Genomic DNA, 13,982 nt, shown 5'->3' with positions numbered 1-13,982 from the left:
GAGAACCTATAACTAACTATTCTCTTTACATTCTGTTTCTCGAAAAGTTTACGAAATCAGCTAAAAATCTAATAGACTACAAGTCAAAATATAATTTTTTTGAAAAAATGTATGCTGTAAAGATCAAATCTTTTGATTTTCAAAATATTTTTAAAATTGAACCAGATCTTGTCAATTAATCTCATATTTATTTATTAGAAAAAGACAAACTCGGGCCGAAATTATAATGTTTTTGGTTTTAAATAGTTATAAATAATATAATAATAATAATACCAGGTTAGTCGTTAATTTAACAAAGGCAAAATCCGATTTTGACAAACAATAAAAAAATACAATTATTTATGTACACGCCTTGATAGGTGAAATTGCATTTTCTAATAGTTTTCAAGACATCCAACTGTACGATTAGTTACTTCACTAGAGATGCAAGAAATGCTAGTAAAGTAGCAGCTGCACGTTTCATTTCTTTTTTGTTTTTGGTTAACCAACGTTCGAAATGTTCTCCCGAACACACCGTAAAATCGCCCCGTGCACTGACTAAATGTACATACCGGCCAGCTTAAAACATTGAATATCTCCAGACCGTCGGGAGAGTCATAAAATTGTTGGAGATTATGACAACCCCCAATAATATTTTCGTTTGAAAGCTTCCTGAAACTGAGCAAAGCAAGGAAATGGTTGTTATGTTTCGATTTCCCGGTGCCAGATTGATGGCTCGTTTTCGATTAGGGCCCGATTTCTGAATTTGCTTAATAAAAATTGACGGGAAGGGCGTTCAATAACGTCTCAAAGCGCCTTGAACCTTGGAATTTCAATATTCCAGAGAAAGTTCCAAACAGACCAGTTTTCCAAAGGAATCTGGAAAGTTTGCAGTTTCCTCCAATTAATGGGTTTTACCAGCCTTCCTTTACACACAATTAAAAAATAAAATGTGTATACACAATGGGTCATTAAGCTTGAAATGATTTTGAAATCTTGCAGCCTTTGCAACAAATTGAATGGTTTGGAAACCCCAGAGGATACAACATCAGCTACATCGAACTGAGAACTGGTCACATTTACAGTGCCTCAATCGAAGATCACACTGCCAACTCGCACGTAATCATCGGGCTTGAAGAATTTGCTCTGTACGAAATTCGAATGCAAGCATGCAACGATGTCGGCTGTTCTTCGGTAGGACCGAAAGCCCTTGAAAGAACACGAGAATCGGGTAAGGGGTTTGTAAACCATCCCTTTTGAGGGCAGCCCTCGAAGCCCTTTGGGCGATAATATTCTATATAAGTCCTTCTATTCCAGTACCAACCTTTGGGCCTTTGAACGTGATGGCAAACGCAACCTCATCCACTACCATAGTGGTAAAATGGGGCGAAGTGCCCAAGGAGCATCAGAACGGTCTGATCGAGGGCTTCAAAGTCTACTATGCCACTGATATGAAAAGTTCCGACTACAAGGTTATCCCCAATAATTCCACCTTCACAACCACTCTGACGGAGCTGAGAAAATACGTGGTATATCACGTCCAGGTACACGATCCGTTGCTTAATCCGCAATAGAAACTCATGAATACTTGGTGCTCAGGTTCTGGCGTACACTCGTCTGGGAGATGGCGCGCCCAGTAAACCAGCTATGAGTGTGCGAACCTTCGAAGATGCTCCTGGGGCGCCCTCAAACGTATCATTCCCCGATGTGTCGTTCACTTCGGCCCGAATAATATGGGATGTACCCGAAGAACCCAACGGCGAAATCCTAGCTTACAGAGTGACCTATCACATCGACAACGCAAACTCAAACAGCAAATACGCAAAAGAGTTTCCTCCCTCAGATAGAACGTTCCGATTCACGCAGTTGGAAGCGGAGAAGTTCTATCTGTTCTCTATCACAGCTCAGACGAGGAGTGGATGGGGCAACACAGCGCAAGCTTTGGTTTTCACCACCAACAACCGCGAACCACCCACGGAACCTTCGGTGCCGCAAATCAGCAGATCGCAGATCCAAAGCAGAGCAATCACTTTCAGTTGGACGCCTGGAAGAGATGGCTTTGCACCACTGAGGTGAATTTAGAGAACACTGACAATGCGAATGGGGGTCTAAGTGTCTTGTTGCAGATACTACACTGTTCAAAAAATGGAAAACAATGGACCATGGCAATCGTTGCCGGAAAGGGTGGATCCACATCTCAATTCATACACTGTTCAGAATCTGAAACCCTTCACTACTTATCGGTTCAGGATACAGGCAACAAACGACATTGGTCCGAGCAGGTTTAGCCCGGAATCTATTGAAGTTCGAACGTATCCAGCTGGTGAGTAATTTGTATATTTCTGAGGTCAAAACAATGAAACTTCTGGTGTCTAATATAGTGGAATGATAAAAAGTCGAAAATTTTCGAGGAATTGTAATATATCGAAGATATGTTACTAACTATTCAATTCCACCGCTAAAGAGAAACATTTCATTTTTCTGTCTACCTGTTATATGAGTAGAAGTCAACCGTTTGCTCTATTGGTTATTTCATTCACATTCCAACCAAGACGAGCTGGAAAATAGTGGCCACCCATTAAAATTATTTTATTACACAGGATTTTTTCGAAAACCCGCGGCATTTATAGCAATTTTTTTAATGAAACGCCTTGTATCAATGTTTCGCAATTGATTCTCAATTGGTGGTCAATTGCGGATATAAGAACATAGCGTAACTGCTTTCAAAAGATGCACCAACGCACAAGGAGTTGGCGTTGTTCATAAAGATCACTAAACTGCATTTTTTGTTAATGGAACACGCCATATATTTTTATGCTTGTTTGTATATTTTTATGCTATCTTGAAGGTTCTTCAGCAAGCTCTCAGAAAATGTTCAATGATCAACACTTTGAAATACAAGTTTCTGAGTAAATCGGTTGTAAAGTCAAATTTTTGGTGGAATTAGCGCCATTAAACAACAAGTTTACAAGACCAAACAGATCGAACTGAAAAGTTTTTTTAGTATAGTATTAATTTTTTTCTCAGTAACTATAAATCTGACTATCTAGGAAATCGTTAATATGATCTTTAAGTCGGAGAATGCAAAAAACCATTGCTGCCCGATATCCTAAAGGCTGAAAAAAAACCCGAAAATTGAAGCACACATAAGTTTATTGGATAGATTTGCAGAAACAAGAAATGTTGCAATTACGAGACGAACAATAATTAGTAAAACAGTAACAAATGAAGACACTGAACTCACGCTATTCCTATCAGTCCAAGTAGACCTTCAGACTTGCACATTAGACTCTATTATTAAAAGGACTATAAACCTTACAGAATTACTGCCAAAAATATGTTTAACCAATGTTTTTATAGGAGGACCTTTGAAGTAAAATATTTCGAAAACTTTGTCTTATTCTGGTTTTCATGTTCAGCTAATGTTGGTACCATTTTGTAAAATTTAGCCTTGAACATAACATGACCATAAGAAAAAGTCAATTGGTGTCATCTCAGGTGATCTAAGTGGCTATTCAATTGCACTACCGCACCCAATCATACCATTTATCTTCCAATCATTTTAGTAATTTCTTACATTCATATGCATTGATATTACAATTTGCTACAGCCGATTGTCTGAAACGTGTGATTTAAAGTACTGACAATTAATCCTTTTCTGAAATATTGTTGGAAGGCTTCAAGATCGCATAATAATGTATGGAGTAAAAAAATAACTCCATGTATGAGGTGCCAATAAATAAAATATAAATTATTTGTTCAACCAGCTCCAAGCAAACCTGTGTCTGGGCTCAAAGTGGTCCCAATAACTACAACAAGTGTGGAAGTTTTCTGGATACCCATTGAGGAGCAATACTGGAGTGGCGATACCAAATCGGGTGGATATAAGGTAGTTTTTCAGCCCGTTTCGGACTTTCCCACCGCTCTACAAGCCACACCCAATGAAGAAGTAAAAGGAATTAATGTAAGTACATATAGGAAACTCGTGTTCATTCAGTCTATATCTACTAGATATTTAAAATCCTTTTTCACTCTGAATTCAACAAGTCTATGAAATGTTTGTTCAGTTTGTTCTTTTTTTCAAATAACCAAAAAAGGAAAATTCGATTACTTGATAGAAATGATTGCTTAAAAATGCGGGTTTTCTGGTTTTTGGTCTAAAACGAGAAAAACTGTAAATTTTGAAGAAACTTTAACATTCTTCAGAGCAATGAGGTTTTCAATGAGTTTTCCAAATAGTTGATCATATGCTTTTGCTTTCTCTGATCGTTTTTTTGGAAATCTATGTTTTTTTGAGAAAAAAGCAACAGAACTTTGTTTGGATTTTGTCCCAAATTCTAAAGTAAAACGGGCATTTGAAAAAGACACCAAATGAAGGAAAAGAAGACCAAACTATAAATACGCCCAGTTTTTGATTCAAAAACCCTCAGTTTGCCACAGTTTAGAAAGAGTTTTGTTTAGGCGTGATATGGACTAAATAGTTACTTAAACAGGAATACAAAAGCATATAACTTCGAACCGCATCAAACTGAGACCTCAAATCCACATTGCTGTCGCCTATTTGTTGTTCACAAACGATTTGAAAGAAAAACCGTTTGTTCAATTTCCAGCTTCTCTAGACAAGTCAATGTCTGAACAAGCCAAATTCCACCCCATATCCATTATGACAATGTTGTTTTAGGCCAACAAGATGGTTCTCAATGAACTGCTCCAAGACAAAAACTACGAAATCATTGTGGTGCCATTCAACATCCAAGGAGAAGGACCTGCCAGCCCACCCGTCACTGTTTACGTGGGAGAAGCAGTACCGACGGGAGAACCGCGAGCGTTGCAAGCAAAACCGGTGTCTTCGACCGAAGTGAGACTGAAATGGAAGCCGCCTCAGCAACACATGCAAAACGGAGAACTGCTCGGATATAAAGTAAGCCCTACGCGAATTAGCACGTTTCCAAACTAAGGCCACTGTGTAGATCTTCTACTTGGTGATCAACTCGCCGCAAGAGCTAGAAGACGGCAAGAAATGGGAGGAGGAAATCGAGATAGTGGCGCCGTCGTCCACTTCTCACAGTCTAGTTTTCCTGGATAAATACACAGAGTACCGCATCCAGATTTTGGCGTTTAACCCAGCGGGAGATGGGCCCAGATCACAACCCATATTAGTAAAAACCTTCCCAGGTCTTCCCAGCGCGCCGGTTAATCTAAGATTTACCGAAATCACCATGAACAGTCTGATGGTGATGTGGGATGCCCCGAAAAAGCCAAACGGCGAGATTGTCGGGTATATCGTCACATACGAAACGGCAGAGGAAAATGAAAGTGAGTGAAACCTAGCTGAAAACCCACCAGTTTTTTTAATGCAAACCATTCTAGGATTCAGCAAACAAGTCAAGCAAAAAGTAACCACCAACTCTTTGCAAGTGCAGAGTCTGGAAGAAGAAATTACGTACACGTTCACGGTTAGAGCGCAGACATTCGACTTTGGCCCTCACATATCAAACAACGTAACCACAGGACCTCAGGAAGGATCACCTGGGTCTCCCAAGGAATTGACTGTGGTCAAACAACTGTCCAATGTGGAACTGCACTGGTTAAATGGGCCGACTGGAAAAGGGCCTATTTCGGGATACTATTTGGAATCGCAACGTAAAGGTATTTTGTGGAAAAGACGTTAATATTCGCGTGTTTATGAGAAATCTTCTGCAGATGACTCCCGATGGCAAACAGTGACAAAAACTAGCAACGGACCGTTGCAAGATTTCACCATTTCCTATCAAAGCCTTTTGCCCTCCACTGCATACATTTTCCGAGTGATTCCCTACAACAAATTTGGAATCAGCTGTCCAGCAATGTCCAGGGACTACATTCTGACTCCTTCCAAGTTATACATGGAATACGGATACCTACAAAACAGTCCCTTTTACAGACAGACTTGGTTCATGGTTGCTTTGGCTGCCACCTCAATTATTATCATTATCACGATTATAGCCATTCTCTGCGTGAAGAGCAAAAGTTACAAATACAAGCGTGAGTACTCAATGATTCTTCCACTCGGTACGCAGGGCTAATCATCGACGTGAATTGCAGAGGAGGCTCAAAAAACTCTGGAGGAATCAATGGCAATGTCGATGGGCGACCATCAGGACCTGGCAATGGACTACTACAGATCGAAAGGTGCGAATGGAACCATTACTGCTATTGGAACTTTGAGCAAACGGGGCGGGCAGAGAAAGCAGCCTCACAATCAACCTCCAACGATACTGGGTGTGTCATCCACTTCAAAATGGTTAAAACGAAGGTTTAATGGCATGGTTTATTTCAGGAAAATCCCCACCCAGACCTTCTCCAGCCTCAGTGCCCTACAACTCAGACGAGGAGAGTTTGAAGGGTTACGACGAGAATCCAGACGATAGCAGCGTAACAGAAAAGCCATCTGAAATGAGCTCATCTGAGCAGGTAAAAACTCTTTTTATGTTATCGGTGTTATCTAAGGCTGGTTGGATGGCCATTAAATAATCCTTAGCCGAAAGACGTTGTTAACGATCGTTAAAAATAATTTCGTAAAGTAGACATTGTGGGTAGTTCGAAGGGTAACTTGGAAAAGTCCTCAACTTTTACGCGCAATTACTATAAACGCATTAAGAACTGTTAAAGAAGAAGCAGTAGTGATACATCTATAATTTAAATTGCATAAAGTCAGAACACTATTTGATAAAATATTTAAGAGAAAACATTTTAATCTTGGCGGTTTATTCTTAAAAACATATTAAAATTTTTGAAATGATAATCATAATGTAAGCGAAGAGTGTTTTCTCATAAGTTGACACCCCTTAGATGGTTTATTTTAAAAAATTGTGGTTATTATTACTTAGATTTTCCAAATCTTTAATCAAGAAAAGACGTAAAAAGTCACAGATCGGTAGGATTTATTTTGCTGATTTTTGAAACATGTATAAGTGCTTAAGTCCAGATTACGTTTGAAAAAAAAACAATCAAGAGCAGTTAAGTCGGGCTATTAGGGGGCCATGGGACAAGATCAGCTCGTCCAATCCAGATAACAAAATTAACAAATGGTTGTTCTCTTCTTTGATATAATCGTTTGCCGCGAAAATATAGAACACGACTCTGGGGATACGCCGCATTAAATTCCTTTCGCGCGACCGGATGCATTTTCTTTTGCTTTTGTTTTGTAAACGGCAATTTCAACACTGCTTTGATTTGATTATATTTATAATTTTTAAAACGCAATATAAAAATTGTTTAAAAAATAAGCAAAATATATATTTCTGAAGTCGGGAAGAAAAACCCTATCGATCTGGCTGGAAATATGTAGGGTGTTCCATTAACAAAAAAATACCTCAAGTTTTTATTCTAACTTCAGATTTAAAAAATTTCAGTAATAATGAACAGCTTTAGTATTTACTATTTTTCACAATTTTTTGAAAGAAATGAAATAACTTATGAGGAAACGTCCTGTCGCGCGGTAAAATATCGGCGGTGAACAATATGAAAACATGTCTTTGGTAAACGGTAAAGAATTCAAGAAAATGTATTGCAAATTTGATCCGTGTCGTCTCGCGCTATTCGTTTACCCCCAAGGGTCTTAAGAAGTCGGGTGTTTTCTGCTGGCCATTGTACACACTTAGTGCGCGTGCACAGCCTTTATTTTATCGAAATTTTAAATTGCTTAGTCAGTCGAACAATTTTCGAAGAGAATGGCGGAAATTTCCAATGCTTGGAACATTAATTTGAAAACTAATTTTGAGAGAATTTTTTTAATTCGAAGGATTGTTGGACCAATAGATTTTCAATGATTATGAGCTTTCCAATATTGAACCAAGCGCCACTAAAAGTATTGAAAAAGTGGCAAAACATTTTACAACGACTACCGATTAACTAAAATATAACCAAATACGATCGATATTATGTTAACAATAATGAATCCATCTTGAACTTGCTTAAATGACCCTATAAAACGTTTATCTATATGTAAATTGTGCCTTTCTCTTGCAATCGGGCTCATGTAGTCTCCACGTATCAAGGTAAAGAACTTCCCTTTCGACGTATTTATACACCAAATACAGCTTTGGCACTCAATGTTTCATCGAAACAATGACTTGTACTGTACCCAGCTTGAGTTATTGCATGCTTAATGTCCATTAATTCAAAGGGGTATTAAAACGGTGCCTTAACTGTTCAATTTTGCTTGATTTAGGGTTCGGAGAGTGAGAACGAAAGTGTGAGATCCGACCCACATTCCTTCGTAAATCACTATGCCAATGTGAACGACACGCTACGCCAGTCTTGGAAGAGGCAAAAACCCGTGAAAAACTACAGTAGTTACACTGACTCGGAACCGGAGGGTAGTGCGGTGGTTAGTCTTAATGGTGGTCAAATCGTCCTGAATAACATGGCACGATCGAGGGCGCCCCTGCCCGGGTTCTCTTCGTTCGTTTAGGTCAACTTTTAGCTAATTTCCCAAGTCCATGGACTGGCGAATTGGGCTGAAAGCTAGTTGAACCGGGTTTTGTTTCATCCACTGCCAAAACGAACAAAACTTCGCCAGTCCATGAGAGCTTTAACTCCACTTCCTTGATTTTATATTTCTTAAATAGAACTATCTGTGAATGCGTAGCTACTTAAGAATTACTTATTATTGTACATACATAAATAGTGTATAATTATAAAAGTTTTATCTTATGGACCAAATGTGGGCAAGCACCTTGCCTGATCTCGTTGGCAACTGTGAAAGAATGGTAGAATCATTGCGTTCTAGTATTTTTTCGCCAAGTCATTTTCAGATGGATCCTTATTTAACCTCGAACGATCGTTTGGAGGCAAATAACAAGACCATCTGAAGTAAGTATTGACAGTAGGTTATTGCAATCTATTACTTAGCAAATAGTTAAGTAGTGTAGCCATAATATTGCAGCCATATTTATTTCAACTGAACCTGCATAATCGGCGGTTTGGTTGCCTTATAGTCTGTTTGATTGCGAACTTATTTAAGTACGAAAAATATTCGCAAATATTTCATATTGTCGAGCATGGTATTTATTACTTATCTATACTAAACATGAAGTCAAGTAAGATATCTCCATCTTTTGAATAATTACTCAGAAGTTTCCATGGGTTGATACGGGTATGCTCCAATTTTTTTCCATTATATTTCGCCCGGTATACACAGTCGGATTCGGATACAGTACAAAAATAGTATGAAAAGTTCTTAAACATGTTTTTGTACTCACTCCTCCTATCTAAAAATTACTAGTATAATGAAAGCATTATTTTTTGTGATAACAGTCGACAAGCTTGCATAAGATGAGCAAATGAAATTAACAAAGGTCCAAAGGCAATTGTGACTTCTTTTCATTGCCAAACACGGACTGGATACAGTATTTGTGTATTTGCGATACACATTCTATCACAAATACACGAAACAAATGTGACTATTTTCAAATAGATGGAAACTTTGACTGAGAAAATGCACTTCTTGTTGATAGCATGGAAAAAAATGGTATGTGTATTATCATGATCTAATAACATGTTTCGTAGTTCTTGGAATCAAATATTGCTCTATTAGTATTTCTGCAAGCTTAATTACTGTTAGGTTTACAAAAAAAATATTTTGTTATACCGATACTTATTAAAAAAAAACGGATTCAAGGACCGATATCTTTGCAGCAGAAGACCGTAGAAAAATCACGAGATGTGGACATTTTGGTTAGCATACTTTGGATTTTTGGTATTAATATTGTTGTTCAAATTGACGAGAGAAAATTCGTTTAAAATCCCTACAGAGAAACTGAAGATTTTTTTGAAAATAATTTAGCCGAGAGCAATATTGAAGAAAAATGCGAGAAAACTAAACAATTTATTTACAGGTGTGTGCGACAAATAATACAATGGTAAAGCCACTCGTATTTAGAAACTTATTCTGCATAATTGACTTATCTCAAAACAGCCGAAAAACTTCATAAATTTATAAAGTGTGACTGCAATGAACAAAATCTATTGTTTACGGTGCGACAAGGCAAAAGGCATTTACCATTATGGCAGAATGAATCTTTTAAACGCGACAATATTGTTTAAAAAAATATCGGTTATATAGTTGATAAAATTAACTAACCAAACCAATACATTAATGGCAAAAAAATAATCTTCTCTTCTCGGTTAGAAAATAAACAAATATAACGAACTTTTATTGACCCTCAACACTCCATAATGAACAAAAATCTAATACGACCTCTAGTTGACTCTAGACTCAAACATGTATCGTATAAAAAATTTGTTTCCTATAAAACAATGCGACTATAAATCTGGGCACGTTAACTCTTTTCAATCTAATCTCTTACTGGCTGGACATAAAGTACATAAAGTAGGAAAAAATCTAGTAATTGAACATTTTTTCGTTCTCAGCTCTAAGAAATTGAAAATTTTGTTAATCATTGAATTTTTCCAATATTACAAGCCGATGTTTGTCACTTGTGATTATTATTATATTGTCATTTGTTTATTATTTTTGAGCGACGTGTTTTGTTTATACGCGTGATCACCAAGAGCTGTAATCAACTTGAGTCAGATATTTTGCCGCCTGCGTTCGTAATTATTTGCCTCTCTCTCTCAGGCATCTTGGTTTGTAATCAAAAGATGTCATTTGTGATTTCCACAGCATTGAAAGTAAATTGAACACCGTTTATTTTGTGAGGCGATCGAGTTCTTTAGTTATTCAGTTCATTTATATTAATATTAACGGCATAGAAACACTTTCTCTTTCCAAAACTTGGCAATTTTTTGCACAAAAATTTAAATTATTGCAATTTTTCGAATTTGTGTCGGAGCGCACAACCCTTCCTATCCAAAATGAAACAATTAACTTAACTAATTATCTCGATCTCGAAAGCTTCTAACTTGATTACAATGGAAATTTATCGATAGGTTGGACTTTACTTTTGTTTGTGATATAGATGTTTCAGTTCGTTATGGAACAAATGTTCCCATAACTTAAAATACTCTAGGTAGCTTAGTTTATAATTTTTTAATGCAGAAAATAATTTTGGAAAGCTGTAAACTGGGAACATTTTGGAGTACTTATTATGTAGTATGGAGATAAATTACTTTGCTGCGAAATTAATAAAGCATCTATAAATGCAGTGTCATCAATAAAACACAAACACTAAATTTCACAAAAGCTAAAGACACATAAACACGTCTCTAATTTTCCGTCTAATAGTCGTTTTATATTGGCACTGTACAAAAAATAACCTACTGTCGAGCGCACTGAACAATTGATTAATTAATTGATAGTTGAAATAGCATTTCTAAAATTTTAACTATATGAAATAAAAGACTTAAGTAGGTAAGTTTTGTACATACTATTTTTTACTATTCTATTCTATTGTTGATATTTACCTTTAAGGAATAGGGTAACAGAGCTTTAGGATTATTACTACATCACTGTCAATTAAATCGGCTCTACATACCTCTCTAATGAACATTGTCTAGGAAAATTGAAAAGCTTTTGAAGGAAAAGTCAACTGAGTCAGAAGCAGATAAACCTGATTCAGTTGCAGCTCATTCACATTCATGGAAATATGTTATCGCTAGATATCCATTGTATATTATTTGTTATACATGTGTAAAATCTCAATTATTTCACTTGCAGTATTATTAATTTGTATGAGTGTGAAAAATGCGTAATATCGAAATATGTAAACTTTTAGGGTGTCGTGCAAAACACTGTATTTTACAATTTTTACAAAAAAGTAGATCTGATTTTACTTACTTTGCTCAACTGTTAATTTCCATTCTTGCATATCTAATTGACTATTAATTTGTCTGTTATCACTAGTGTAAAATGTAAATCAATGATTTCTTCCTTTGAAGAACATCCTTATCTCTACTGCCTTTATTACATTTAATTTATTATATTTAACAGCTGTTTGTATAATAAATCTGTGATTCTTTAGAACAAATATTGTTTTGTTTATTCATCTACCCACTAGCACGTAAAAATTGATGATTATGTAAAAAGTTTAGCTTAACGAATCATTTCAATGCCATTTAATAAATTTATTTTCAATAAATTCAATCGGCTGGCCAGACATTTATTTTTCTATTTTTGAATTATGCTTTTGGTAAACCAGGCCTTAGTTAGGACAGCAATCTGACCATGTCAGTTTTTTCCGGTATTTTTTTTTAACTACTCAACAAAAGAAACGTTACAGGGCCAAATTTGCCTTGAATTCGGAACTGGATAAATTCTGATTGGTGCGGTCGATTTAATTTCCGTTTTGAGTGTTATCTAGTTCAACTATTTTTCTACCAGTCCGGGTTCTTGTAAAAATTAATTTCGCATAAAGTTCCTACATGGTGCAGAATGGAACGCCCAAATGATCGTTGCCATTTTTTTGGTCGTTTTGAAGCAATTCCTAATTTTTTTTGTAAAACTGTCCGAAAACTAGACCGAGAAACAAAATTGCAACTATCATGTACAAGTGTGATTCTTCCTCCGGCTTAAAGTATTGTACGGATTTCACTCTGTAGCTATATATTCCAATATTCATAAATTAAAATTATTTTATTATATTTTATTCAATTTCTTTTACTTCATTTATATCACTATTAAATATTTTTAATTCACTTGTTTACATTGCTTAACCATACTTACTTTTGTTTTTTGCAACTGGTTTCGTGCAACTAAAATCGTATAACGAAAGTTTGAAGCAATATATGCCTGCCAAACCACACAAGTGGGGCATTAAGCTATTTATTTTAGCTGGAGTATCTGGTTTTGCCTATAATTTTGAAGTGTATGTAGGAAAAGGCAGTAATGAAATAATTCAAAACAATGAAGAAGATCTGGGAGCCACAGGAAATTTGGTCCAACGGTTATGTAGAATTGTTCCAACCAATAAAAATTATGTAGTATACTTCGATAACTTCTACACAGGCCTTCCGTTGGTGTCATGCTTCGCAAAAAAATGATTATTCTCTTGAGGTACCGTTAGGAGGCCCCGAATTCCAAACTTCAAGCTTCCAACAGAAAAGGAATTCAACAAAATGGCAAGAGGCACATATGATGGTGTCGATGTTTCCTGTATTGGCTGGAAAGACAACAAAACTGTTTGCCTTCTTTCTACATATGCTGGAGCACTTCCAAAAACCACTATACAAAGATTTGACAGGAAAGAGAAAAAACGAATTGAGATAGTGTCCATATATTATGTCTGAATATAATCGACACATGGGTGGCGTGGACCTTATGGATAGCCTTATTGGTAGATACAACATGAAAATTCGTTCCAAGAAGTGGTATATCCGATTATTTTATCATCTAATTGACCAGATGTTGGTGAATGCCTGGTTACTTTACAGACGAGTAGAAGAAAAGCGCGCGCAAGACACAATTATGAAACTTGCCGATTTTCGCGCAGAAATAGCTTATTGTATATGTAAAATAGGCACAGAACAACATATTAAAAGGGGCAGGCCTTCTGATACTGAAAAGAGCATACAAATAAAAAAACAGCGTTCTGCCACAACCGCTTATATTCCACCGAGAGACGTAAGGCTTGATGGGGCAAGTCACTGGCCCACATACGATGAAAATCGCCAGAGATGTAAATACCCTTCCTGCAAATCATTTTCGTACATTAAATGTACGAAATGCGGTCTACATTTCTGTTTAAACAAAAATAATAATTGCTTTTTAAAGTTTCATACTTCCTGAGACGATAGCCTTAGTGCACTATGTATCATATTAGCTACATTTAGAAATTTGAGAAAATAAATTAGTTCTACTTGACCTGGATTTTTTTTATTATTTTTTCCTTTACTTGGACACCATTATATCTTACAATACATTTTTATTGTAATTGAGAAAATTGCGTAATGCAGGGTTAAAGAAGTTAATTTCAAAAGAAAACCTTACACAACGCCGATCGTATGCATAAAACATCTCACCTGAAATGCTGTCAGGTCGGCGGTTGATCGGTTGCATCGAA

The 13,982-nt window shown here is 36.5% G+C and overlaps 1 protein-coding gene across 1 annotated transcript in view; it reads left to right on the top strand.

Annotated features, from left to right (window-relative positions):
• The window catches only part of LOC109539596 (protein sidekick), a 123,808-nt gene extending 111,857 nt beyond the window's left edge, over nt 1-11,951 (top strand). Inside the window, exons 21-32 of the mRNA XM_048666938.1 lie at nt 982-1,210; nt 1,297-1,523; nt 1,579-2,051; nt 2,106-2,302; nt 3,747-3,943; nt 4,661-4,900; nt 4,950-5,295; nt 5,350-5,628; nt 5,683-6,003; nt 6,064-6,240; nt 6,299-6,432; nt 8,192-11,951. Coding sequence (XP_048522895.1) covers nt 982-1,210; nt 1,297-1,523; nt 1,579-2,051; nt 2,106-2,302; nt 3,747-3,943; nt 4,661-4,900; nt 4,950-5,295; nt 5,350-5,628; nt 5,683-6,003; nt 6,064-6,240; nt 6,299-6,432; nt 8,192-8,434 — 3,063 coding nt within the window. The 3' untranslated portion in view covers nt 8,435-11,951. The remainder of the gene's footprint in view (nt 1-981; nt 1,211-1,296; nt 1,524-1,578; nt 2,052-2,105; nt 2,303-3,746; nt 3,944-4,660; nt 4,901-4,949; nt 5,296-5,349; nt 5,629-5,682; nt 6,004-6,063; nt 6,241-6,298; nt 6,433-8,191) is intronic.
• The last annotated feature ends 2,031 nt before the right edge of the window (nt 11,952-13,982 follow it).

This window comes from Dendroctonus ponderosae, unplaced genomic scaffold (assembly GCF_020466585.1).
Source record: "Dendroctonus ponderosae isolate FM_Combo_2020 unplaced genomic scaffold, Dpon_F_20191213v2 Dpon_F_20191213_5, whole genome shotgun sequence".
NCBI lineage: Eukaryota > Metazoa > Arthropoda > Insecta > Coleoptera > Curculionidae > Dendroctonus > Dendroctonus ponderosae.
Note: the sequence above shows the minus strand (reverse complement) of the source record. Positions and strands in the feature narration are given on the sequence as shown.